This window comes from Taudactylus pleione, unplaced genomic scaffold, assembly GCF_031769625.1.
Source record: "Taudactylus pleione unplaced genomic scaffold, aTauple2 ptg000555l, whole genome shotgun sequence".
Lineage (NCBI taxonomy): Eukaryota > Metazoa > Chordata > Amphibia > Anura > Myobatrachidae > Taudactylus > Taudactylus pleione.
In genome coordinates, this window is record NW_028284957.1 from 375669 (window position 1) to 401561 (window position 25893).

The 25893-nt window shown below is 49.0% G+C and overlaps 2 protein-coding genes across 4 annotated transcripts in view; one reads left to right on the forward strand and one right to left on the reverse strand.

Moving 5' to 3' along the window:
• The window catches only part of NAT10 (N-acetyltransferase 10), a 35607-nt gene extending 28259 nt beyond the window's left edge, over positions 1-7348 (forward strand). For all 3 annotated transcript variants that reach the window (XM_088452624.1, XM_088452622.1, XM_088452623.1), the window contains exons 22-29: positions 1574-1670; positions 2506-2616; positions 2705-2877; positions 3774-3893; positions 4736-4834; positions 4934-5007; positions 5109-5192; positions 6086-7348. In XM_088452624.1, coding sequence (XP_088308750.1) covers positions 1574-1670; positions 2506-2616; positions 2705-2877; positions 3774-3893; positions 4736-4834; positions 4934-5007; positions 5109-5192; positions 6086-6185 — 858 coding nt within the window. In that variant the 3' untranslated portion in view covers positions 6186-7348. The remainder of the gene's footprint in view (positions 1-1573; positions 1671-2505; positions 2617-2704; positions 2878-3773; positions 3894-4735; positions 4835-4933; positions 5008-5108; positions 5193-6085) is intronic.
• ABTB2 (ankyrin repeat and BTB domain containing 2) overlaps positions 7319-25893 on the reverse strand; it is a 132172-nt gene continuing 113597 nt past the window's right edge. The window contains exons 9-17 of the mRNA XM_088452625.1: positions 25656-25791; positions 25095-25321; positions 19774-19952; positions 18992-19097; positions 17623-17725; positions 16105-16195; positions 12417-12485; positions 11700-11813; positions 7319-8135 (exon numbers count right to left, since the gene is read on the reverse strand). Coding sequence (XP_088308751.1) covers positions 7938-8135; positions 11700-11813; positions 12417-12485; positions 16105-16195; positions 17623-17725; positions 18992-19097; positions 19774-19952; positions 25095-25321; positions 25656-25791 — 1223 coding nt within the window. The 3' untranslated portion in view covers positions 7319-7937. The remainder of the gene's footprint in view (positions 8136-11699; positions 11814-12416; positions 12486-16104; positions 16196-17622; positions 17726-18991; positions 19098-19773; positions 19953-25094; positions 25322-25655; positions 25792-25893) is intronic.

Consider the following 25893-nt stretch of genomic DNA (forward strand, 5'->3'; position numbering starts at 1 on the left):
GCTCAGGTGCATTCTGTTTCCACTGATCATCCTTGATCCTTGATCCTACAGCTTAATTGGAGTCTACCTGTGGTAAATTCAGTTGATTGGACATGATTTTGAAAGGCATACACCTGTCTATATAAGGTCCCACACTTGACAATGCATGTCAGAGCACAAACAAGCATGAAGTCCAAGGAATTGTCTGTAGACCTCCGAGACTGGATTGTCTCGAGGCACAAATCTGGGGAAGGGTACAGAAAAACATCTGCTGCTTTGAAGGTCCCAATGAGCACAGTGGCCTCCATCATCCGTAAATGAAAGAAGTTCAGAACCACCAGGACTCTTCCTAGAGATGGCCGGCCGTCTAAACTGAGCGATCGTGGGAGAAGGGCCTTAGTCAGGGAGGTGACCAAGAACCTGATGGTCACTATGTTAGAGCTACAGCATTCCTCTGTTGAGAGAGGAGAACCTTCCAGAAGGACAACCATCTCTGCAGCAATCCACCAATCAGGCCTGTATGGTAGAAAAAGCACATGGCAGCCCGCCTGGAGTTTGACAAAATGCACCTGAAGGACTCTCAGACCATGAGAAACAAAATTCTCTGGTCTGATGAGTCAAAGATTGAACTCTTTGGCGTGAATGCCAGACGTTATGTTTGGAGGAAACCAGGTACCGCTCATCACCAGGCCAATACCATCCCTACAGTGAAGCATGGTGGTGGCAGCATCATGCTGTGGGGATGTTTTTCAGCGGCAGGAACTGGGAGACTAGTCAGGATAGAGGGAAATATGAATGCAGCAATGTACAGAGACATCCTGGATGGAAACCTGCTCTTGACCTCAGACTTGGGCGACGGTCCATCTTTCAGCAGGACACTGACCCTAAGCACACAGCCAAGATATCAAAGGAGTGGCTTCAGGACAAGTCTGTGAATGTCCTTGAGTGGCCCAGCCAGAGCCCAGACTTGAATCCGATTGAACATCTCTGGAGAGATCTGAAAATGTCTGTGCATCGACGCTTCCCATCCAACCTGATGGAGCTTGAGAGGTGCTGCAAAGAGGAATGGGCGAAACTGCCCAAAGATAGGTGTGCCAAGCTTGTGGCATCATATTCAAAAAGACTTGAGGCTCTAAGTGCTGCCAAAGGTGCATCAACAAAGTATTGAGCAAAGGCTGTGAATACTTATCTACATGTGATTTCTTAGTGTGTTTTTTTTTTTTTTTAAATTAAATTTGCAAAAATCTCTATGTGATTATGGGGTATTGTGTGTAGAATTTTGAGGACAAAAATGAATTTAGTCTGTTTTGGAATAAGGCTGTAATATAACAAAATGTGGAAAAAGTAAAGCGCTGTGAATACTTTCCGGATGCACTGTTTTTAGGGTCCCTATAACAAGGACAGTTGCGCCTTAACGTTGGTTTTATTTTGCCCTTTTGCTCAACATAAATACACAGTGCTTTTCAGAGGTTTGTATCTACTGATCGTTGTATACAGAGCAACTCACAACAATATACAGCATCAATATATCATCCCTGCCGTAGAAGTTGTGAGAGTTTGTACTGATTCCTAACCTCTCCCTGTCATTCCTCAGAACGACCTCACGGGGGAGCACTCCTGTATTATGCTGAAGAGTCTACATGATGATGCCGAGTCTGAGCAGGAGCCGTGGCTTACAGCGTTTTGGAAAGGTGGGTGGTGGGCTATGGTGAGGAGACGCATGACGTACATGTGCCCGGGCGCTGGGCTATGGTGAGGAGATGCATGACTTATATGGGCCCGGGCACATGCGGGAAGGACTCTGGGCACTATTTGCAGTGTTGTCCGGTGAGACCATCCAATAATAATGAACTTCTCTGTCCTGTTTATGGGGGACGCAGCCTCACACAGAACGGACGTTTATAGGGAGGGGCAAGGGGACGCAGCCTCATGTACCCGACGTTTATGGGGGGGGGGGCAGCCTCGCGCAGACCCGACGTTTATGGGGGGGCAGCCTCGCGCAGACCCGACGTTTATGGGGGGGGCAGCCTCGCGCAGGCCCGACGTTTATGGGGGGGCAGCCTCGCGCAGGCCCGACATTTTTTTGGGGGGCAGCCTCGCGCAGACCCGACGTTTATGGGGGGCCAGCCTCGCGCAGACCCGACGTTTATGGGGGGCCAGCCTCGCGCAGACCCGACGTTTATGGGGGGGCAGCCTCGCGCAGACCCGACGTTTATGGGGGGGCAGCCTCGCGCAGACCCGACGTTTATGGGGGGGCAGCCTCGCGCAGACCCGACGTTTATGGGGGGGCAGCCTCGCGCAGACCCGACGTTTATGGGGGGGGCAGCCTCGCGCAGACTGGATGTTTATGGGGGCAGCCTTGCCCAAACCGGACGTTTGGGCAGCTTCACACAGACCAGACTGTTATTGGGGGGGGGGGAGAGAGGGGGGAGGCCTCGCACTGACAGGATGATTACGGGAGGGGTGGGGGGGGGGGCTGTGTCACAGTCACCTGTATCCATTTCTCACTTTTGTTTATTTGTGCAGATTTCCGAAGACGGTTCCTGTCTCTTCTTTCGTATCAGTTCAGGAACTTCTCGCCCTCCGTGGCGCTGAACGTCCTGCAGAACAAAAATGTCAGGAAGGAGTCTGAAAGTTGTAAGTTTGCAGAGCGGTTCTGCTCGGCGTGCACAGCTTTCTCCCCGTGTCTCCGTCCCCCTGACTTCCCTCCTCTGTCACCCGCCAGTGATCGCCCGTTCAGAGCTGGACTCGTCCTTCACACCCTATGACCTAAAGCGCTTAGAGATGTACTCTCAGAACATGGTGGATTATCACCTCATCATGGATCTCATTCCCTCTATTGCAAAAATGATGTTCCTAAAACGGCTTGGAGGCCTCAGCCTCTCGGCTGCCCAGTCCGTGAGTAACACTGGCTCGTATTTCAGCCACTTCATAGTCGGAAGTATCTTATGATTTAGAAAACATCCCTTACGGGTGAGATCTCGCTTGTCCTCCTACGTTTAAGGACAGAGGCTCTCATTCAGACTCGGTCGCAAGCACTGAGCGCTCGCAACCGGGTCGATGTTTAGGCCCTGCGCACGCGCAGCAGCCGCACTGCACGTGCGCAAGCCCCGGAGCTCACTACAAAAGGGGTGGCTGTCGATGTTGATCGACAGCTCGCCCCATTTTGTAGGCGGGGCGGGGGGGTTGGCTACACAAACGGAGACGTTCCTAACGGAACGCCAGCCTTTTTGTGGGCGGCCGCACTGACATCAGCAGTGATGTCAGTGGGGAGTTCCCTGCTCGATCAGAGCAGGAAGCTCCCTGGGGCTTGCGGTTGCCGAAACCCAACCTTACGGTCTCGTCGCAAGCCCCGATGGTCGCGATGGTCTTGACCATCAACCTGGTCGGTCGCTAAAGCTATTGGTGGTAACCCACAGCTTAGCTAGCGACCAGGAGGCTGCACTAAAAAAAAACAAGCGGCCGCCCTCATTCAGAACGAGCGCTCGCTTCTTGCGACCGCCTTTGAATGAGGGCCAGAGTCCATGGGGTAGATTTACTAAAGCTTGTAAAAAGTAGTGATGTTACTCATAGCAGCCAATCAGATTGTGTCTATCATTTCTCTCTTGCTTCCTAGAAAATGATAGAGAGAATCTGATTGGTTGCTATGGGAAATACAGCTTTTAATTTTAGCTTTAGGAAGTCTAGCCCCATGTTGGCAAACTCCATTATCTCTTGGGACATGGGAGTCATTTTATCGTCTATGTTGCCTCTGTTTTCATGGCCATGTTCTGACCTCTGACCTGTGCCCCCAGGCGCTGCTCCTGGGCATCGGGCTGCAGCACAAATCTGTGGATCAGCTGGAGAAGGAGATCGAGTTGCCCGGCAGCCAGCTCATGGGGCTTTTCAACCGTATTATGCGCAAAATAGTCCAGGTAAACACAGTCTTACTAATGATTCAGGGCAGCGTGCGGAGAATGTTATTTATGTGCGTAGGGCGCTATAACCACGACATTATTACATCTGCAGTCTCAGGCTTCTCCTACGATGATTAGATTGGTGGTACCTACCGCTGTGTGCCAGAAGATCGGCCCTTTTAAAGAAATTTTATATACGTTAATTTTATTGTTTAACATTTAGAACACACAAGTTATATACTGTAGTGCAACTTTGGTTCATTTTTGGGGCGTGGGTCCCCCTGGATTGCTTTGGTTGATCTGTTTCAGAGCACCGCATTATAACACATTTTTCTTTTATAACATATTTTAACCCTGCACTGTGTGTTTATTATACATGTACTTCACTTTTTTATTTTCATTCTTTGTATGCAGCTGTGACTGCTCCTAACTATCTCTTTACACTGCACTTTTCTTACTATGGCGTTGCCCTGGGGCGGCTTAGCTGGGCTAGTTTGGGGGTGTCCTGCGCTCTGGATTTGAACCCTAGTATGTTAGGGACCTACCCTAAAGAGGTTACCTGGCACACAGGTCGTCTTAGCTGCTAATAAGTCTGTTTCTTTAGTGATATAGTTTGTCTACCTTTGTGGGGATGCGTTAGTGTGGTCTCTTTCCATCATGCGCCCTTTCTGGAGCATCTGCAGCCGAGAATTAATTTTTATGTGGTTGTTTCCCGAAGAACATGAAGAAGGTGTCGCGCACCGTGAAACATGCTGTGCGGACAGTTAGGCGCTTGTAAAGAAACGATGCGGGTCTATGGATTTTGTAGTGTAAGTGTTTTGTTTATGGGTATTTTTTTTCTCGTTATCACCTCTTTCTAGTTATTTAATAGTATACAGGAGAAGGCGGTAGAGGACACCATGCTGGCCACAAAGGAGGTGGTGATGGAGGCCACCTCAAAGTCACTGAATGAGGATTTGGTAAGCTTTGTCCTTTCGGAGATGTCACGTCCTCCACTGACGTAAATGGTTTTGTTTTTGTTATTTTTTTAAACCTGTTGATTTCTATGTTCCCGCTAGGAAGAGGCAGCCAAGGAATTTCAGCAGAAGCACAAAGAAGAAGTAGAGAAGTTAAAAGGGATCGACCTTTCCCAGTGAGTGATGGTCTGACCTAACGGTCCGTCCCGGGACATTGTTAGAGCTCTGCCACCACCCGTTAGGTTTGATCTCAAACTATTGTCTCTCTCCTACCCAGGTATGTAATCCGGGGCCAAGAGGACGAGTGGAATGAGGTCCTGAAGAACACGGGTCAGAATGCATCGATCGTCAGTGTGAAGAGGTGACTATGTCACTTTGTGTTTTACATGTACTATGAACCGTATCTTATGGTGGCTTCAAGTTACATAAATGAGTTGTAGGGTCTAATATGGTTTGTGAGCAAAAAGTTACAATTTAAAATTCTGCAGCTTAGTGGGGCAATATGAAGACGTCCAACGCCAGCTTGATTGCCCCTTGCGATGAATTACTTGGAGGGTAATCCTAGTGGCGCAGTGGGCATCCTCTCCTATGGCTCATCTGTAGCAATTTGTTTTATTGTTGGGCAGGATGTACTTCACGTGGATCTATTCACAAAGGATATATCCTACTGCCACACATGTCAGTTTTCCAGTATATTCCTTGGGTCCTTGTATGGTTTATCTCCCACAGTGCAACCTTCAGAGTGTGCCCACCATGGCTGCCTCACCTGGTACACTCGTGGATGGGATGAAAATTACATAGACCTGACGATTATGTTGGGACCCTACTCCTAGCATCAGGATGCTGCAACCACCCATTTTGTGTCATCTCTTCTAGGCATAACCTGTTCCACCCAGGGTAATCCTACGTAGTGCGCCCAAGATGGCTGCCTCATATGGTACCTTTTGTGGGTGGAATATATAACCCGTGGAAATTGTTTCCCAAAATGTCTGAACCAACCCTGCAATAAGCTTATTGTGCTCTCTAGGTTTCGGTTGATTGTAATTATCTCGGTGTGGTTTTCTATTTTTTGCAACACCAAATCCTTGTACAATGTACCAAGTTTTCTGGTGTCTGTAAAGCGACTGAGTCCTACGGGAGAAGAACACTATATAAATAAAATTATTATTATTGTTCATAGATCAGCCATACTGTACATAGGGGAAGAGACATTGGTGATATCACTATTTTTTTAAATATTTTTTTTACTTTTAGCGATAAGAAACGAAAACTAGAGAAGCCGGAGAGGGTCGGGTTTAAGCTGCAGAAGAAACTGAAGAAAGGCAAAGAGAAGAAGCAGAAGTTTAGGAAGTGAGCGGCTGAGCACACGTTCTGGTGTTGCTATCGGTAACTGTGTGGCGGCCAGTCCAAGTATCAGCGTTGATGAGTATTGCAGGGGGCAATCCTTGCTCAGGAGAATGGCCTCTGTACCTGACTGACTGTATATAGTAGAATGTTTAAATGCATTGTGCATAGCCCATAGTGGGTGAGAGCAGTGCATATATGTACAGAGCTGGCTATATACCATATAAACCACAAGCTTCAGGACAGTTCTGTTACCATTCCCCAGAGCTTATACCTTTTTTGTTTGTTATAGTACATGTGTTACTAAAATCGTGTTAAACGAATAGTCAAACCAGCCATGTCCTTCTAATGGAAGTACGTTGTAGTATTATCAATATACAATTGTAATTTAATCATCAAATATAAATTCTGGAGATGCTACGGTCCCATTTGAGAAGTCCAGGACACCGGACAGTTCCATCTCCTGCTGGGTGTATCAGACAGATACACGACGGACGGCTGGGATCACACAAGGTTTAGAACGATGCAACATCTCAGAAAATAGTGCAGGTGGGAATTTCCTTCCTCCCTTTGCCAGCCTGCGCCTACCGTTCACACATGACTACGTTTCATGCCGTGCGTCCCATGGGTCAGCACCTCCGGCCCCTGCGGTATTTTGACAGCGCCATTTATCTTGCATCTCTCTCCGATCATGTAAAAAAACGATATATCTCCTGGAGCTATTGTCTGCACAAGACACAAGTGATTCTGTTGCAGAGAGAGTCACCTGGAAGTGCTGTAGCTCTGTCTGGACTCATTTACTCTGTAAGATCTCTTCCCGTTTATTTTGTATAACTAAGGGGGAATACCCCCCCTGTAAAGGAGGAGGAATGTACGTTTTGCATGCTATAACGTTACATAGCACTTTCTTGTGTTCAGTAAAGTTTCCGTGGTTTAGCGAACTCCCCTATAAGATGTGTTTTTGTTTATGATCATCATTTGTTATGTAGTTTTTCACGGTTTTATCCTAATGATTCAGCATTTCCCGTTAAAAAAAACAACAACAACTTTATCCCATCAGGGATTCTTAAAATCTATTCATTATTTTCAATTGTCTTCGTTTGTATCATCTGCCAGTTTAAGAAATGAAACAACGGACGTATCTGTAGCCTAAATAAACACTTTTTAATAAACTATGGTGTAACCGTGCCCAGTTATACCATCAAACACTTTTTGTTTTCTCCAAGAACATTTTTAATTTGCTCTTTTTATAAAATATTGCCCATGATTGTGGTCTGTAGAAACATATCAAGCTCCAGTACAATAACATTGTATTTCTTTGTTGACCAATAATCTCTCTGCATTAATTGTTGTATTTAGTCGTTATGGCAAAGGTCGGCACTCAATTGCATTCCAATCAGGTAATCTATAAGGTGCAGATGACTGCAATGAGATGCTATTTAGCGTAATACAGAACAGACCTCCCACCTGCTCATTTCTAAGTCCACACGTCGCTCACTTGGCCGGAGACAACGTTTGTTATTCTGGGTGGGGGGGGGGGGGGTGACATTATTTGTACAAAAACCCTGACAATGCTGTTTTTATCTACATATACTGTACATAAGGTTTAATATTCATGACTGCTCATTTACATCGACCTATTCTGCTACAGCACCATCCTTATTCTGCTGTGTCCAGTATCCTCCTCCTATCTACATAGTTCCGTGGCTGGGAGCCCCTTCCCCATGAATCCCACCATGTACACATGGGCCAGTCCTGCGGGTCACACTCTGCATGAGATGTACATGTCTTTGATTCGGTTGGTCAATGTGGTTCTTAAGTCCGTCAGGGTGTCCAGTCCCTGCACCTTGCTGCTGCGCCCGTGTGTCAGTTGTTTGAAGGATTCCTGCCCCAGCAGTGTCCCCATGTTACGGAGGAAGTAGCCCTCGCAGAATAGAGCCAGCTCTGGCGCATTGTGGATCTGAATAACAGAAGAGATAAACCTTACTAAAGGGGGAGGAAGGGGTGAGAACATAAGTAGCTTTAGGAGAATCTGTAGTGACACCAGGACAAACCTAAAATAAACAGCTTCTGTGTTCCTAGATTAATAACAATACAATAAACCACATGAGAGTCCCTAATAAGAGTTATGCATTCCCTTAAATAAAGTTCTTGGCCAACAGTTATGGGATTATGGGACCTCCCCCATAGAGGGCACGGTGGGTGGAGTGGGCACTATAACTTGTCTGTTCCCTTCCTTCAATAGGAACTCCTAATTGGCACTTTCCTGCCACTCTCGCCCCTGCTTCTATGGCTATTTGGGGCACAATGCAGTGGAGTAGTGAATTGAGCAGAGCCCAGGGTGGGCAGGGATTTTGGCCTTGGGAAATGCAGCAAGGTGCATGCTTAGGCCTAAGTGCTGGGGGCGGATGAGGAATATAATGGGGAGCAGAAGGCTTTGCCTTTTGAGAGTTTGTTCTCTTTAGGTCAGAACCTGGCAGCATCCCCACAGAAGAAACTGTGGGGGGGGGGGGGGGGGGGGTAAATAATCTGGCAGATGTTCTGGTCCCAAGAAAGCTGGCAGGCCGACAACATGACAAAACTTCTCTACACACACACAATGGCGAATGGTGAACCAGGTCTTCCAATCAGTGGGTCATGGGTGACTTTGGGATGCAGGGTACTTCCCAAAACTGTCCTTAAGGGATGATACATTGAGAAATCTGGGTGCAAAAGTATTGGATTAGAAGAATCTTGTGCAGCGTAAACCAGGTGGTCGCCCGGCTCAGTAGTTCCGTTGTGGCCCTGTGCGTCGCCTGGTCGCCCCGTTGCGGCCCTGTGCATCGCCCGGCAGCTCCTTTGCGGCCTTGTGCATCGCCCGGTAGCTCCGTTGCGGCCCTGTGCGTCGCCTGGCCCGGTAGCTCCGTTGCGGCCCTGTGCGTCGCCCGGCCACTCCGTTGTGGCCCTCTGCGTCGCCCGGCCCAGTAGCTCCGTTGTGGCAATGTGCGTCGCCCGGTAGCTCCGTTGCGGCCCTGTGCGTCGCCCGGTAGCTCCGTTGCGGCCCTGTGCGTCGCCCGGCCCAGTAGCTCCGTTGTGGCAATGTGCGTCGCCCGGTAGCTCCGTTGCGGCCCTGTGCGTTGCCTGGCCCGGTAGCTCCGTTGCGGCCCTGTGCGTCGCCCGGTAGCTCCGTTGCGGCTCTGTGCGTCGCCTGGCCCGGTAGCTCCGTTGTGGCCCTGTGTGTCGCCCGGCCACTCCGTTGTGGCCCTGTGCGTCGCCCGGCCCGGTAGCTCCGTTGCGGCCCTATGCGTCGCCTGGTAGCTCCGTTGCGGCCCTGTGCGTTGCGTGGCCCGGTAGCTCCGTTGCGGCCCTGTGTGTCGCCCGGCCGCTCCGTTGTGGCCCTCTGCGTCGCCCGGCCCAGTAGCTCCGTTGTGGCAATGTGCGTCGCCCGGTAGCTCCGTTGCGGCCCTGTGCGTCGCCCGGTAGCTCCGTTGCGGCCCTGTGCGTTGCGTCGCCCGGCCACTCCTTTGTGGCCCTGTGCGTCGCCCGGCCGCTCCTTTGTGGCCCTGTGCGTCGCCCGGCCCAGTAGCTCCGTTGTGGCAATGTGCGTCGCCCGGTAGCTCCGTTGCGGCCCTGTGCGTTGCCTGGCCCGGTAGCTCCGTTGCGGCCCTGTGCGTCGCCCGGTAGCTCCGTTGCGGCCCTGTGCGTCGCATGGCCCGGTAGCTCCGTTGTGGCCCTGTGTGTCGCCCGGCCACTCCGTTGTGGCCCTGTGCGTCGCCCGGCCCGGTAGCTCCGTTGCGGCCCTATGCGTCGCCCGGTCGCTCCGTTGCGGCCCTGTGCGTTGCGTGGCCCGGTAGCTTCGTTGCGGCCCTGTGCGTCGCCCGGCCGCTCCGTTGTGGCAATGTGCGTCGCCCGGTAGCTCCGTTGCGGCCCTATGCGTCGCCCGGTAGCTCCGTTGCGGCCCTGTGCGTTGCGTGGCCCGGCCGCTCCGTTGTGGCCCTGTGCGTGGCCCGGCCCAGTAGCTCCGTTGTGGCAATGTGCGTCGCCTGGTAGCTCCGTTGCGGCCCTGTGCGTCGCCCGGCCCAGTAGCTCCGTTGTGGCAATGTGCGTTCTGCCTGAGATGCATTCAACAATCTGGAGCAGAGCGCCTTGCATTTTCATTTTTTTTAAGTTGTCTTGTCCCAATATAAATCTGTCAATTTACTGAAGTAATCTTCCTGGCAATGGTCTATGTGGCGCTCCAGCTGCTGTGGAACTGTACATCCCAGCATGCCCTGCTACAGTCTTGCTGTCAGGACATGCTGGGATGTGTATTTCCACCGCAGCTGGAGGGCAGCATGTTAAATGGGAAGCCGACGGATGAAATCCCGACCGCCGGCTTCCTGACTGTCTAATCCCGGCAAGGTACTAATGACAGGCATCGAAATCCTGACGCCTGTCATTAGACCTACGCAGGGAGCCCGACACCCGGCTTACCGATCGAAGGTAAGCCAGGCATGGACAGCCGCAGGTGGGGAGGGTTAGGTTAGGGGGTTCTGTGGGGGACTTGGGGTTAGGCTGCTGGGAGGGGGGGGTTAGGTTTAGGCACATCTTAAAGGAGGGATGGGGGGGGTAAAAAAAAAGGTTGGCGATACTTACCTTTTGTAGTTTAGGGATTTTCACCCCTGCTGGGCTTCCGCTTCCGGTAAATCATATTGATTCCTGTTAAATACCCCTGGTCGATGATGACGCTGGCCATTGTAATGGACCAATAGATCATCTGTCCTGTGCACAATACTCTCACAGCCTCTACCCTTACACAGAGCTCACTTCATCTGGAGACTTCTGGCCAGTATCACAACTTGAAAGCAGACTTCCCGGTAAGGAATTTTAACTCCACTGAATCCTTGGTTCTACAGGCGGGTGCTGTACGGCTGTTGGTGTCAGAATTGGAGCCCAGGAGCTATAGGGGGTATGTATTGAGGCTGTGTTTGCAGCTCGGCCAGAAAGAATATGTACAACTCCGGTAGATGCCAGCACCAGCGTTCTCTGTCAGAATACAGTTCTATAAAAGTTTCATGTACATATCAGTCCTCTCTGAGTTTTGAACCCCTTTTCAGGCCTTTCTGCACAAACTGCATTAACTGAACCCCTGGAAACCCCTTCACACCAGGAGATGCTGTTATTCTACACCCTGTGGTAATTCTTGACTGAAGACCCCCGAGCCTCGAGTATGGTCCGAACTGCACGGTTAGATGCTTATTTAGCACCCACACCCCAATGATGGCGGCCGTGGCTCTGACGTACGCTTTTGCAACAGCCGTAGCGTGAAATTATGCTACTGCCACAGGAGGCATCTAGTGTAAAAAGACGCGGGATCGGATCACTGCGCTTGTGGCCATACAACTGTATCATCGTGGCTTTCAGTCCCTAAAGCAAGCATCGCCTGATCCTGCCGGACCTTAATTAAGATTTTTTTTTTCCCCCCACCTAAGAAGACATTTATGAAGACATGCAGGCCCCCATCTCTAGGTCTCCGTGTTAGAGAAACCCTTCTCTGCCGTCTCACCTTGGCGTACTTGTAGATACTGACGCAGTTGTCTAGGTCTATGTTCTGGGAGCAGATGATTTCACAGTGTCGCTGCAGAGCATCGAGCTGAAAGTGGCTGGCCGCAGACAGGAGCTGGGGAGACAGCCGAGCATCCAGTCACAATACGGACATGGTCATTACACAGCAGATATACAAAATATCAGAGAGATGGGAATCTATTAGACATCTTACTCCCTTCTCCGGCTGCACTCTGTTCTCTAGAGAATGCTGTAGAACAGGAACAGTGGTGTCAAACTCGGGCCCTCCAGCTGCTGTGGGCCTACATATCCCAGCATGCCCTGCCACAGTTTTAGCATGCCCTAATAGCAAAACTCTGGCAGTGCATGCTGGGACATGTAGTTCCATTGCAGCTGAAGGGCCCGAGTTTGACACCACGGCTGTAGAAGGAACAGAGAATCTCTGCCGTCTGTTCTTTGTGGTATTATGAAGTCTAGCCATACTTGTTGTAGTAGCACCTACACCCAACAACCACCACTTTTACCCTTGGAGACCTCCCCACCGCTCTGTACCATCATTCCTTAACCGTCTGCACGTCTACCTGCCCTTCCCACGTTCTCATCCCCCCCTCTGGCTCTCCTCGCACACCTCCCTCCACCTCATCTCATGTCCCTGAGATCATTAGGTCTGTTATAATAGAGACCTCCTCAGAGAAACCTGGATAACCACACAACTTACCTCTAGAATAGCAGCTGTGGGTACTCGTATAGACTCGGTGCCTCCATAGTATAAGTACTGCATCAACATCTGAAGGAGAGAAAAGCTTTGGTCAGAGCAAGGGTTACAGAAATAATATTGGATTATAAGACAATATGGGGACAGAATACCAAAATCACCTCAGTCAGGGACTAACTTTGTGTCTTAGGGACAGTCCTTTCCTCTGACTAGGCTCTTTGAATGCAGATAGTAATATGAGGCCTTACTGAACAAAAAAAAAAAAAGCTGTAATTGTTACTTTAGATCAGTGGTTCTCAACTCCAGACCTCAAGCACCACCAAACCAGTGCCAATGGTGGGGGTGGGAAGAGTGACTATTACTACCCGGGCCCAATGTGCTTCTGCGCTGCTATACAGGCGCTGCCAGAGAGCAGAAGTATTACAGGTGGGGACAATGACACGGATCACCCCTCCCCTGTAGCGACAAACCATGTACATAGTAGTTTGGTTAAACAAAAAAAAAAAATTGGGAGGTGACGGGGCCACACCTTCCAGATTTGGCCCCGTCCCCATCCCGATCAGAGCTCTTAATGGCACTGCCACCAACAGGTCATGAGATCTAGGTACTAATCCTTGGAGATAAATAAAGTGTACGGAGATAAAGTACCAACCAATCAGCTCCTAACTGTCACTTTACAGGCTGTGTTTGAACAATGAAAGTTAGGAGCTGATCGGTTGGGATTTTATTCCCGTCCACTTTATCTTTCTCTCCAAGACTTAGTACATAGGCCCCCATGTTTGTTTAAATTTTGTAATCATGCACAGGTGAGTTCATCTATTTTGCTGGGTCATTAATTATCCCACCTGCTTCCACAGACAGAAATCCTGAAACCATGACCTGATCGGAAAACCTGAGGGTTGAAAACCCCTGCTTTAGCTAAATGGATGCTCAGTCGCTTGCTTGCCGTCTGTGAATGATTGATCCCAGACCACTAGGCCGCGCCACCTGTACCCACCATATTCTCCTCACAGCAACGCACAATAGTTTTCTATCTCTAAAGCTGCATACACACACAACGATTTTTTGAACGATTATCGTGAAACAATATCATTTAACGGTAATCTTTGACTCAGAAAGTGAACGATTTTTACAAATGATGAACGATTTTCGTTCATGCGCGTTCACGTTTGTAGTTCAGTCAGACTTGTCAACTCAACTGTTTTCATGTAAGGGGATATGCAATAATCGTTTGTAGTTCTAAAAAATCGTTCATTACATTTAAATGAACATAGTAAATGAACAACTTTAGTAAACGATTTTAGTTCATTTTTTTCAAGGGAGAAAATCGTTTACTAAAATCGTTCATTAACTAAATCGTTGTGTGTGTATGCAGCTTAATAAAGCTACGTCACTGAGGAGAGTTGGGAGGAAATAACTGTGATGTTCCCTATTAACAGAATGTGAATGACTTTTCGTCAAGATTTGGCCTAATGGAAAAAAGCAATTTTTTGAAAACCACCAAATAAGGGGTTATATGTATAAGGAGAGAAGTGCCCAAAACCATGTGCAAACACCTGTCTGCTCGCCAGATACATCGCTCCTCTGTATTCCTCAGGCCTCACAGATGGAAATGGGGAATTACAGAATATATTTAACTTTATTTTTATTTAATGCTTTCATATTTTTTTTATTTGTTTTTATTTTTATTTATTTTTTTTTAAACATTTTTTTTATTGAAGCAAATAACACTGCACATCAAAATAATACAAAATAAATTTCAAATTCAATGAGACAATATGTGGTGTCTTAACATCTACAATTATTCCAGGACATTTTTTGTTTTTATTTTTAATTGAAACTGGTCTCTGGTTTCCAGTGCAGTGCGCATGTGAGACTCCACAAGGTCATCAGCGTCCAAAAAAATTATTCTCGTTTCAGGCCATTAGGATAAATTATTCCCTTTCCTTTTTTTTTTGACCAGATCACAAGAAGTGAATTACAGCCGTGCCTTTATACGGCTTCTGTTGTCTTGACACAAATTGAGTCATTTCTTTTTTTTCTGAAGCGATATTTATAAGTAAACAGCCAACACATTCACTAGGAGTGTATAGGTGCGTACACACACACAACGATTTTGTAAGTTAACGATTTTATTAAACGATTTTCGTTCTTTTTTTCAAGGGAAAAATGAACGAAAATCGTTTACTAAAATAGTTCATTTACTAAATGTAATGAATGATGTCTTTGAACTACAAACGATTTTTGCATATTCCCTTAATGAAAATCGTTGCGTTGGTCAGTCTGACTGAACTACAAATGTGAACACGCACGAACGATAATCGTTCATCGTTTTAACTTAGAAAGTGAACGATTTTTTTCAACGGCAATCGATATAGTTTATCGATAATTGTTCAAAAAAATCGTTGTGTGTGTATGCACCTTTCTTTGTACTGTACCTCTGTGATGTAACGGGTGTCTAGTGAATTAATAAATAGCATCCTCATGGCTATTTGTTCAGCACACAAAATGGCTGCCCCCACTCTCTATAGCAGGGATGGGGAACCTCCTGCCCGGGGTCCGTATCAGGCCCTCGGAATCATTTGAGCTGGCCCTCCGAGCTTTTTCCTGCTAGCCTCATCTAGATAGCAGGGTGCATAGAATGGCACCCTACAGCCAGAATCTATGCAGCATTGCTGCCTGGAGCGTCCTTAGGACGTTTCAGATGGTCACACCGCTGCCCTTACAGTTCCCCGGAGCCTCCTCAGAATTCTCTGTGCATTGCTGTAATCACCAGGGATTGTGGCCACGCTCCCCTGTGACATCACACGGAGGGGGCGTGGGCTTCACCAGGCCCGTGAATAATGCTATATATATATCAAACTGGCCCTTGGCAGAAAAAAGGTTCCCCACCCCTGCTCTATAGGATCCCTTCCCCACTTAGCAGACTCAACCCCTTTGCAGTTAGGGCGGTCTTACAGCGCCATGCTGACCTCGGACATCATAGAAAGAAGCAGAACCTGGAGTAACAGGTGGCGGCTATGCGGGAAACCAGGTGGCTGCTATCCGTGTACTTATGGCCTGGACTGCACCCGATTTCCCTTTCACAATGGCTGGTGTGCGGGAATCCACCTTGGCACTGCAATGTTTACACAAATTTCCCAGCGTCCTCCGATGATCCAGCGTCTCTTCTCCACGTTCCCGCTGGATCTGTGCTCTAGCTCCCGCATATTTGTGTGGTAAATGGAATCACAGGCCTGAGAAGGCAGGATAATGGCTGACTGTTATCGTGTGCGCCCCTGGGCTTCATCATCTGGAAAACTGACTAACAGAATGGATGCAGAGATTTCCCCAGGTTCCTCTCTGATAACTGAATGATACAGGGGACACCTGTATTTCCCATTAAGTCAGAGTTTATTGAATGAGCAGAGCCTGACTCTGAGCCTAGGAAGCTTTTTACATGAGATAGTTAATGTTTACATGGCTTGGAGCCAGGACGTTTGTCCTAAAATGTGCTGGCTTCTGGGAGATTCAGATCATCTAGATGTGTCAGGGGGGTTAATAGTGGCGCTGGGTCTACCTGCAGTAATTCATTGTCACAGAGCACAGAATACAGACTGGGGCGACTCTGACAGCCGCAGTGACATAGGACAGACATCCTGCCCCCCCCCCTAACGTTGTGATCCATAGATCACTGTACTTGTATACACACCTGGAAAATGCTGTACTTAACATCTGTGATTTCAATCGTGGTGGAACATGAATCCTCTTCACCACTTGCATTGGTCATCAGGGACTTAAACCTAAAAAAAAATCCCCAAAACCTTATTATAATTTTAGTTCGAATTATACTCATGCAAAATAAATGTTGGTTGCTAGTGGCGATTATGCTTTGTTGTCAGAACAACAGTGATTTACACCTATTCGATTTACGCTAACGTTGAGACGATGATAAAGGCCCGTCCAGAGGTCAGCATAGCTTTTATTTCAGATTCTTTGGATGTAAACCATCCCGATGATATGTATCATATTTGACTATTTTTGTGAATCTGTGCAATCTATTCTCCTAGCCTCTAGGTGTCACTGTTTGAAGTCTAAAGAACTCTCAAAGGCCTGTTAATAGGCAGGGTATCACGGAAAGGTGGTGCCAGGTATCTTATAAATAAAATTAATTGGTCTGTTTGTTTTTGTGTCTGTCTGGTTATGCATTCGGACACCCCTGCACCGATTGGGATGAAACCAACGTGAGGTGGTCCCGTTGGATCATGGACAGGATTTAGGGGGATTAGGGCCCCAGTCGGACCTCTCGTTGGTGTATGCTGGGCAGAACTTTGACTCGGGGAACCTGTTCTGGGTCTTCCACTGGATTGATTTGGATAAAAACCTCACAGAGGGGTGGCAATTGGTCTGAGATGCCTAATGGCATATCTCCCAACATGACCCTCTCCAGGAGGGACACAATGCTCTGGTCCTGGACTTCCCTGGTAATTTATGATTGGTGGAGGCTCCAGAGGTGGAGCTACAGTATAGTCCAAAATTCAAATAGGGGAGTCACACCAACTGCCAGTGAGTCCCAGCCAGTGATGTTTGGCAGTGTGTGAAATGACAGTTGGTGTGTCTCCCCTATTTGAATTTTGAACTGCGCTGCAGCCCCGCCTCTTACCAGGGAAGTCCAGGACCAGAGCATTGTGTCCCTCCTGGAGAGGGTCATGTTGGGAGGTATGCTAATGGAGTGGTTGGTGTCCCATTCAGACCTCGCGGCAGAGTACACCGGGCAGAACTTTGACCCGGGGAGCATGTTCTGGGCCTTCCACTGGCTGGGTTTGGATGACATCACATAATAAAACTTAACTTGAAAAATGTGAAACCGGGAAACGCCGGGTACATTAGCTAGTTTTTTAATAAAAGGCTTGGAAAATTATTTATTAATGTATGTCCAGCATAGCTGCATCTATAACATCAGGGTATGAAACAGCGCTTATTAAATGGTTCTCCTCCTTGCAACATTTGAGGAGTACAGGCCGGGGGGTTGGGGTACCAACTATAGGAGCTGGTGCCTCCAGCCCTTAACATCCCTATCGCAAGATGGCATCTTAATAAGCTCCGTTTTTTATACACTACTTTCTGTACAGATATCCTGAATCTAAGCATAAACCATATTCTGCATCTCAAGCGTTACGGCCTGCTCTCCAATATGGTGGCTTCTCTCCAAAATGGTTGTGCTCATTACCTGTTAGAGGCTGTGACCAGGAGAACCTTGTGAGCGTAGAACAATCTCCCTTCTACCAGAAACGTCACATCCGACATCTCCTCGTTATTCAGGAAGTGAGGATCTGTGAGGGAAAGGACCATTACTCAGGTGAGTGCCCAGCATGGTGCTACCTTGCTATGGGGACAGGTGTGGGCCTGCTGTTCTAGGAGTACAGGAAATGAGGATCTGTGAGGGAAAGGATCATTACTCAGGTGCGTGCCCAGCATGGTGCTACCTTGCTATGGGGGCAGGTGTGGGCCTGCTGTACTAGGAGTGCAGGAAGTGAGGATCTGTGAGGGAAAAGGATCATGACTCAGGTGAGTGCCCAGCATGGTGCTACATTGCTATGGGGGCAGGTGTGGGCCTGCTGTGCTAGGAGTGCAGGAAATGAGGATCTGTGAGGGAAAGGATCATTACTCAGGTGAGTGCCCAGCATGGTGCTACATTGCTATGGGGGCAGGTGTGGGCCTGCTGTACTAGGAGTGCAGGAAGTGAGGATCTGTGAGGGAAAGGATCATTACTCAGGTGAGTGCCCAGCATGGTGCTACATTGCTATGGGGGCAGGTGTGGGCCTGCTGTACTAGGAGCGCAGAAAGTGAGGGAAAGGATCATGACTCAGGTGAGTGCCCAGCATGGTGCTAAATTGTTATGGGGACAGGTGTGGGCCTGCTGTACTAGGAGCGCAGAAAGTGAGGATCTGTGAGGGAAAGGATCATTACTCAGGTGAGTGCCCAGCATGGTGCTACCTTGTTATGGGGACAGGTGTGGGCCTGCTGTACTAGGAGTGCAGGAAGTGAGGATCTGTGAGGGAAAGGACCATTACTCAGGTGAGTGCCCAGCATGGTGCTACCTTGTTATGGGGGCAGGTGTGGGCCTGCTGTACTAGGAGTACAGGAAGTGAGGATCTGTGAGGGAAAGGATCATTACTCAGGTGCGTGCCCAGCATGGTGCTACATTGCTATGGGGACAGGTGTGGGCCTGGTGTACCAGGGGTGCAGGAAGTGAGGATCTGTGAGGGAAAGGATCATTACTCAGGTGAGTGCCCAGCATGGTGCTACCTTGTTATGGGGACAGGTGTGGGCCTGCTGTACTAGGAGTGCAGGAAGTGAGGATCTGTGAGGGAAAGGATCATTACTCAGGTGAGTGCCCAGCATGGTGCTAAATTGTTATGGGGACAGGTGTGGGCCTGCTGTACTAGGGGTGCAGGAAGTGGCACCTTAGCTGCATGTGTGGGCCAGGGCATTGCACTTGCTGGGAGTTGCTTATCGGGGGTGTGACCGCAGCGCGCAGGGGTTCCCACACATTCACTTAGTCTAAGGGTCAGGGAGACGGGCCTCGTACTCCTCACCTAGGCGTGCAGGAAGGGTTTTCTGTTTCTCTGGAATCTTGGGCACTGGGCTGTCTCCATAACAATGAGCAAAGATGGAGGCCAGCTGGTGTGTGACTGCGTCACTCTGCGGGAAAGAAAATAAATCGCATCAGCCACAGGGGCAAAAGCAGGATTTCCACAGGCGGCCACGTGCAATGCTAGCAATATTAGCACAAGCTGTGTGATTTCAGCGATATAGACGCCACATTTAAAAGCAGCAATATTGTTCTAGAGGCAAAATTGGCGTTTTAAATTGAAGTCACGCAGGTTCCTGTAAATCGGGAACCTATTACAGATACCCCTATAGCTGGTCAGGGGATTTAAGATACCACACCATCTCGTAACGAAGCTTAAGCAAAGACAACAAAGCAAGTCTCTGGTCCTGATGCCAGGCCAGCAGTGCCTGCCACATGCCTGTCAGTGGGGTCCCCAGCACCCCACACGCTGTTACTCGCTGTGCTTGTGTCCTATGGCAGACAGAGCAGTGCTTTCATTCTAAGGACCGCAGAGCCCCCCTATTAATATAGTGGGGAGGAATATACGGCCGTGCCCAGTATGAGTTGATATAAGAAATAAAAAGGGTGTATTTTGCATAAAACAATATAGAATAAGCCCTTTAGACGCTCGGATAAGACAACAATCGTTAATAATGCATCAATCCAAAATTCTTGAACAATAATTAGCAGAACCCAAAGCTGCATTTACGTAAACTGGAAAATACGCACTTTCGAAGAAAACACGTCTAGGTGAACGATTCTCACCTTAGTGGTCTTGAAAATGTTAAAGAGAAGTGGCAGCCCCTCGTTAATCAGCTCCTCATTATAATCCTCCTCCCTGACGGTGCAGAATTCCTGCAGCAGGGCTTCCATTACACAATGGTGGGAGCAGTAGAAAGACGTCCGCAGACATTCGATCCATACGTGTAGCTTCCAAGGCACCCCTAAGAGACATAAATAATCCTTTCATGTTTTAATTATTCCACAATATTTCTCTGCTATGTGTCCACCAAACAGTTTGGTTCCATCCTCACTACTGAGCTCCCGCAGCCAGCCGTGGGTGTACCACGCACTGCGGGGACATCTTACGGAAACACTTTCTACGTTCACTACCTACCACATCTTCTTAAATTAATCTGCTACCGTAGCGTTGCAGAAACTCCGATCGGAGGAGCGGACAATGTGATTGGGCGACTTCTGTTGCTACATGCAAAAACTAGGAGGACAAATACTAATTGGAGCTCTCAGACTGGCAGGGGACGGATTAAGGGCCACATGGGCCTGGGGCTGAAAATGAACAGGGGCCTATTGTGAGAAGTGGAGAAGGTGTGACCAGTGCTGTGTGGGTGTGGTCAGTACTGTTTGGGTGGGGCCAGTGACATGTGGGCCCCACCCAACACTATCAGCCCCAATGTCTCCCTAAATATGTAAAAGTAGAAGAATTGCATCGTTTTGTGAGGAAAAAGAGAAATACAATTTTATTACTTATGATTTATGACCGACCGTGTGATGGGCCTATAGGCCTGATTCAGGGCGTTTTGTTTTTTTTTGGTCTGGCCTCCAGGCCGCACGCACAGCTGTGGGTGACCACCCGCAGCTAGTGCGAGCGGCCTGGCGATGGTCGCGATTATCGCGACCATTGGGCTTGCGTTGAGACCCTGCGGGTGGGTCTCGGCTCCCGCAAACCCGAGTGGACTTCCTACTCTAAATGAGTGATGTCAGTAGGGCCGCCCACAAACGACAGGCGTTCCTAAGGGAACGCCTGCGTTTGTGCAGCCACCCCCCCTCCCTGCCGACAAAATGGGGCGAGCTGTCAATCAACAGCCACCCCGTCTTCTAGTGAGCCCCGGAGCGATGGAGCTGCCGTCGCTCGCTGGGGCTCGCGCATGCGCACCCCGGAGGCGGCGCATGCGCAGTGGGGGAACATCGACCCGCTTGCGAGCACTGTTCACTCGCGAGCGGGTCTGAATCAGGCCCTATGTTTATGTGAAGGCCTGGAGGTGTAGCCTGCCAAAGAGTGTAACTATGTTTAGCGTATGATATATTATAATAAATGAATAAGCACTTAACTGAATCCACGAGGACAGCCGCCAATAGCCCAGATCCAGTCCCAGGGATTTTCGATTGAATGCTCAATATAGTTACACACTTTGGTATTCTGTATATACCTAAACAGTATTACGCTATGTATTCTATTTATTTCTTTTTCTGAATGTTATTACAGAAGAATTCTGTCAGAGAGAGCTTGGCCTATGGGGCTTTATTGGTTTATAGATCAGATAAGCTGTGATTGTATTAGTTTTTGTTACGAAACCATGTGTTACAATAATACAGCACTCTTGGTGTTTTGCTGACATATTGCACTAGGGGGCGCCCTTGTTATCTGTTTTTTACCTGTCAGGATCTCAGGGCTGTATTCAGAGGCGGCCGTACGGTCTACGACCGCACGGCCGCCTCGATGTTAGTCTAGTGCGCATGCGCACGAGGGAGCCGGCTCCTTCGTGCGCATGCGTGAGACCCGCTACGACCGACAGCGCCGGTCGTAGCGGGTTTCTTTCCAAAGGGGGCGAGCTGTCGATGTTGATTGACAGCTCGCCCCGTTTGGAAGGCGGGCCGGGGGGTGGCAGCCCAAACGGAGGCGTTCCCATGGGAACGCCTGCCGTTTGGGGGAGGCCTCACTGACATCACTAGTGATGTCAGTGGAGAGCTTCCGGCTCTGACAGAGCCAGAAGCTCTCCGGGGCTTACGACAAGTGAGACCCTACCCTAGGGTCTCGTCATAAGCCCCCATGGTCGCGATGGTCAATGACCATCGCGACCATCACCCGAGCGGTCATTAGAGCTGTGGGTGTTAACCCACAGCCTAACGAACGAAACAGAGGTGGCCGGTCAGGATTACAAGCGGCTGCCCAGTTTCTGAGCGACCTCTTGCATCTTCCAACCGCCTCTGATTGAGGCCCTCAGTGTGGTCACACAATGCTGGCTGACATCATATTTGGGGACCTGTGGAGGTAATTTGAGACGCAATACCGATGTTCACATAGTTGGCGACTTTACGTGACTGCTCATGCATCTAAACCCCTAAAAAGCTGCGCAGCACATGAGTCCCACGTGTGTTTCCCACGTGTGTTAGCGCACAGGACCGGCTAAACTTCTCAGACTCTGGAATGTCTTGGGCCTTCCTGGGCGATGACTGAGAGGTGGCTATACATATGCACGGGGATACATTCCGAAGCCTGTACCCCGTGGGTAATGCCACTTTCCGGAAGCGAGTGCGCCTTCGGCATGCACAGAGGAACACCTTCGATCTATAAAAGAAAGATTTTGTGGGGAGAGGGGCACAACTGGGAACTTTCGCCCTAAGCTCCACAAGGTCTAGAACCAGCCCTGTTCCCAGGCACGGTGGCTTCACTGTTCCTTATGTGGCAGGTACTGTAGATGACATTGTCAAAATGCCCCCAGTCAGTAGGGAGATCAGCTGTCATAGGTAGTAGATTGTGGTATATAATCCTGCAGAAGGTTGTCCTGTAGTAGAGATGTTGCACCTTAAGAATTAATAACAAACATGGTGCAACATCCAACTTCCTTATAAGAGGACGCCTGACTGAGATTACTAACCATCATCCACGAGCCCGGGGTGTTCTATGTCATATGGAAGCAGTGCTCAATGCATTCAGCCAGCCTGCCCAGAGATTCAGCCCAGGATCTCCAGCACCAGCAGAGCACCTGGCAGCCATTCAGCTGAGCCACCACATGGCCAAGCACATGGTGAGTATTTTACCAATGTCATCCAGCAGCCTGGAGGAGAATTATAGGTACTATAAATAACACTGGTCCAGAGATCCCACCATAACTATGTGCAGAGAACCATGGAGCTAGGCCTCTGAGCCTGGACATCCCCATAATCAGCAGAGAGACTTATCCCAATGTCATGGACCACCCAGCTGCTGCGTTCAATGCACTAAGATAAAAAGGGAGCAGACAGGATTCAAACCAGGACCCTCACTATGCTGCATATAGAGCACCCGACTGTTAGCTCACTGCTCCACATTGCATTGTGTCTGACTGCTCACTGCTTCACATTGCATTGTGTCTGACTGCTCACTGATCCACATTGCATTGTGTCTGACTGCTCACTGCTCCACATTGCATTGTGTCTGACTGCTCACTGCTCCACATTGCATTGTGTCTGACTGCTCACTGCACCACATTGCATTGTGTCTGACTGCTCACTACTCCACATTGTATTGTGTCTGACTGCTCACTGATCCACATTGCATTGTGTCTGACTGCTCACTGATCCACATTGCATTGTGTCTGACTGCTCACTGCTCCACATTGCATTGTGTCTGACTGCTCACTGCTCCACATTGCATTGTGTCTGACTGCTCACTGCTCCACATTGCATTCTGTCTGACTGCTCACTGCTCCACATTGTATTGTGTCTGACTGCTCACTGATCCACATTGCATTGTGTCTGACTGCTCACTGATCCACATTGCATTGTGTCTGACTGCTCACTGCTCCACATTGCATTGTGTCTGACTGCTCACTGCTCCACATTGCATTGTGTCTGACTGCTCACTGCACCACATTGCATTGTGTCAGACTGCTCACTGCTCCACATTGCATTGTGTCTGACTGCTCACTGATCCACATTGCATTGTGTCTGACTGCTCACTGCTCCACATTGCATTGTGTCTGACTGCTCACTGCTCCACATTGCATTGTGTCTGACTGCTCACTGCTCCACATTGCATTGTGTCTGACTGCTCACTGATCCACATTGCATTGTGTCTGACTGCTCACTGCTCCACATTGCATTGTGTCTGACTGCTCACTGATCCACACTGCATTGTGTCTGACTGCTCACTGCTCCACATTGCATTGTGTCTGACTGCTCACTGATCCACATTGTATTGTGTCTGACTGCTCACTGCTCCACATTGCATTGTGTCTGACTGCTCACTGCTCCACATTGCATTGTGTCTGACTGCTCACTGCTCCACATTGCATTGTGTCTGACTGCTCACTGCTCCACATTGCATTGTGTCTGACTGCTCACTGATCCACATTGCATTGTGTCTGTCTGCTCACTGCTCCACATTGTATTGTGTCTGACTGCTCACTGATCCACATTGCATTGTGTCTGACTGCTCACTGCTCCACATTGTATTGTGTCTGACTGCTCACTGCTCCACATTGCATTGTGTCTGTCTGCTCACTGCTCCACATTGTATTGTGTCTGACTGCTCACTGATCCACATTGCATTGTGTCTGACTGCTCACTGCTCCACATTGCATTGTGTCTGTCTGCTCACTGCTCCACATTGTATTGTGTCTGACTGCTCACTGATCCACATTGCATTGTGTCTGACTGCTCACTGCTCCACATTGTATTGTGTCTGACTGCTCACTGATCCACATTGCATTGTGTCTGACTGCTCACTGCTCCACATTGTATTGTGTCTGACTGCTCACTGCTCCACACTGCATTGTGTCTGACTGCTCACTGCTCCACATTGTATTGTGTCTGACTGCTCACTGCTCCACATTGCATTGTGTCTGACTGATCACTGCTCCACATTGTATTGTGTCTGACTGCTCACTGATCCACATTGCATTGTGTCTGTCTGCTCACTGCTCCACATTGCATTGTGTCTGACTGCTCACTGATCCACATTGTATTGTGTCTGACTGATCACTGCTCCACATTGCATTGTGTCTGACTGCCCACTGATCCACATTGCATTCTGTCTGACTGCTCACTGCTCCACATTGCATTGTGTCTGACTGCTCACTGATCCACATTGCATTGTGTCTGACTGCTCACTGATCCACATTACATTGTGTCTGACTTAAGTATCTTTTCTCAATGTTCACTATCAGCTCGCTGCAACATGCAAGGCACTAAAACTAACGATAGCCTCCACTATCATGAGATTGGTGCAAAGTGTTGTCTGATCAAGGGCAGCATGGATGGCACAGTGGTTAGCATTACTGCCTCACAGCTCTGAAGCCATGAGTTCAATTGCCAGTCATGGTACATGTGTGTGGAGCTTGCATGTCATGGTCAGTGACCCTTACCGAGGCTGTGAAGCTCCATCGTGATGTCCAGGTAGCCGTGTTCTGCGCTGTAGTAGGTCGCCTCCTGCAGAGCTTTCATCCTGGTTTTGCAAAGCCAGACCGGACCCTGGTCAGAGCTGCCTGTGCTGGAGGTGTCGCTTTCTACCCCCTCTGCCAGTATCTCCTCCAGGGATAGGACATCTCCAGTACAGAGCTGAGGCTGAGTAAGGAGCTTCCTCAGGACATTCCTAGGTAAGTAGGCAAAGAACTCTGCTGTATATCTATAGAGGACAATCATGTTGGTCATACCACCGATAGGCACTAGAGGATGCCAGAACCACCATATGTTGGCATTCAGAATCATGTTGGGTTGTTTTCATTAATAAAGGATTGCTTACATTTGTAATGCCCCGGGGACAGCAACGTCTCAAAGCTCCTTGAACAAGATCAGTCTGCAGACATGCACGGTACTTTTATGTCTTTATTTTTATTAAATATGATTTGTTTTTCGTGGCTTGAGAAGAAGAATCTCACAGACGTGGGTTCTGGCAGCAACAGTTTGATAGCTACTGCGTTACCTACCTGTGCCCATGGGCCGCTGAGTGGCTAAAGCAATTCATATCTTCATATAATGAGGAGGTCACCCGCCCGGCTTCCAGCATGTTCAAAAGAGGGTCAGCTCCTCGGTCTAACAGCAGACTGACCAGTTCGTAGTTACCTGGAGAAGATCAGGAAACAGAGGCTCAGGGGGAGGCAAGGAGCCACAGCGTTGTCACCTACAGACCATCTGATGCCCCCCTGGGCTCCCTTCTCTCATGTG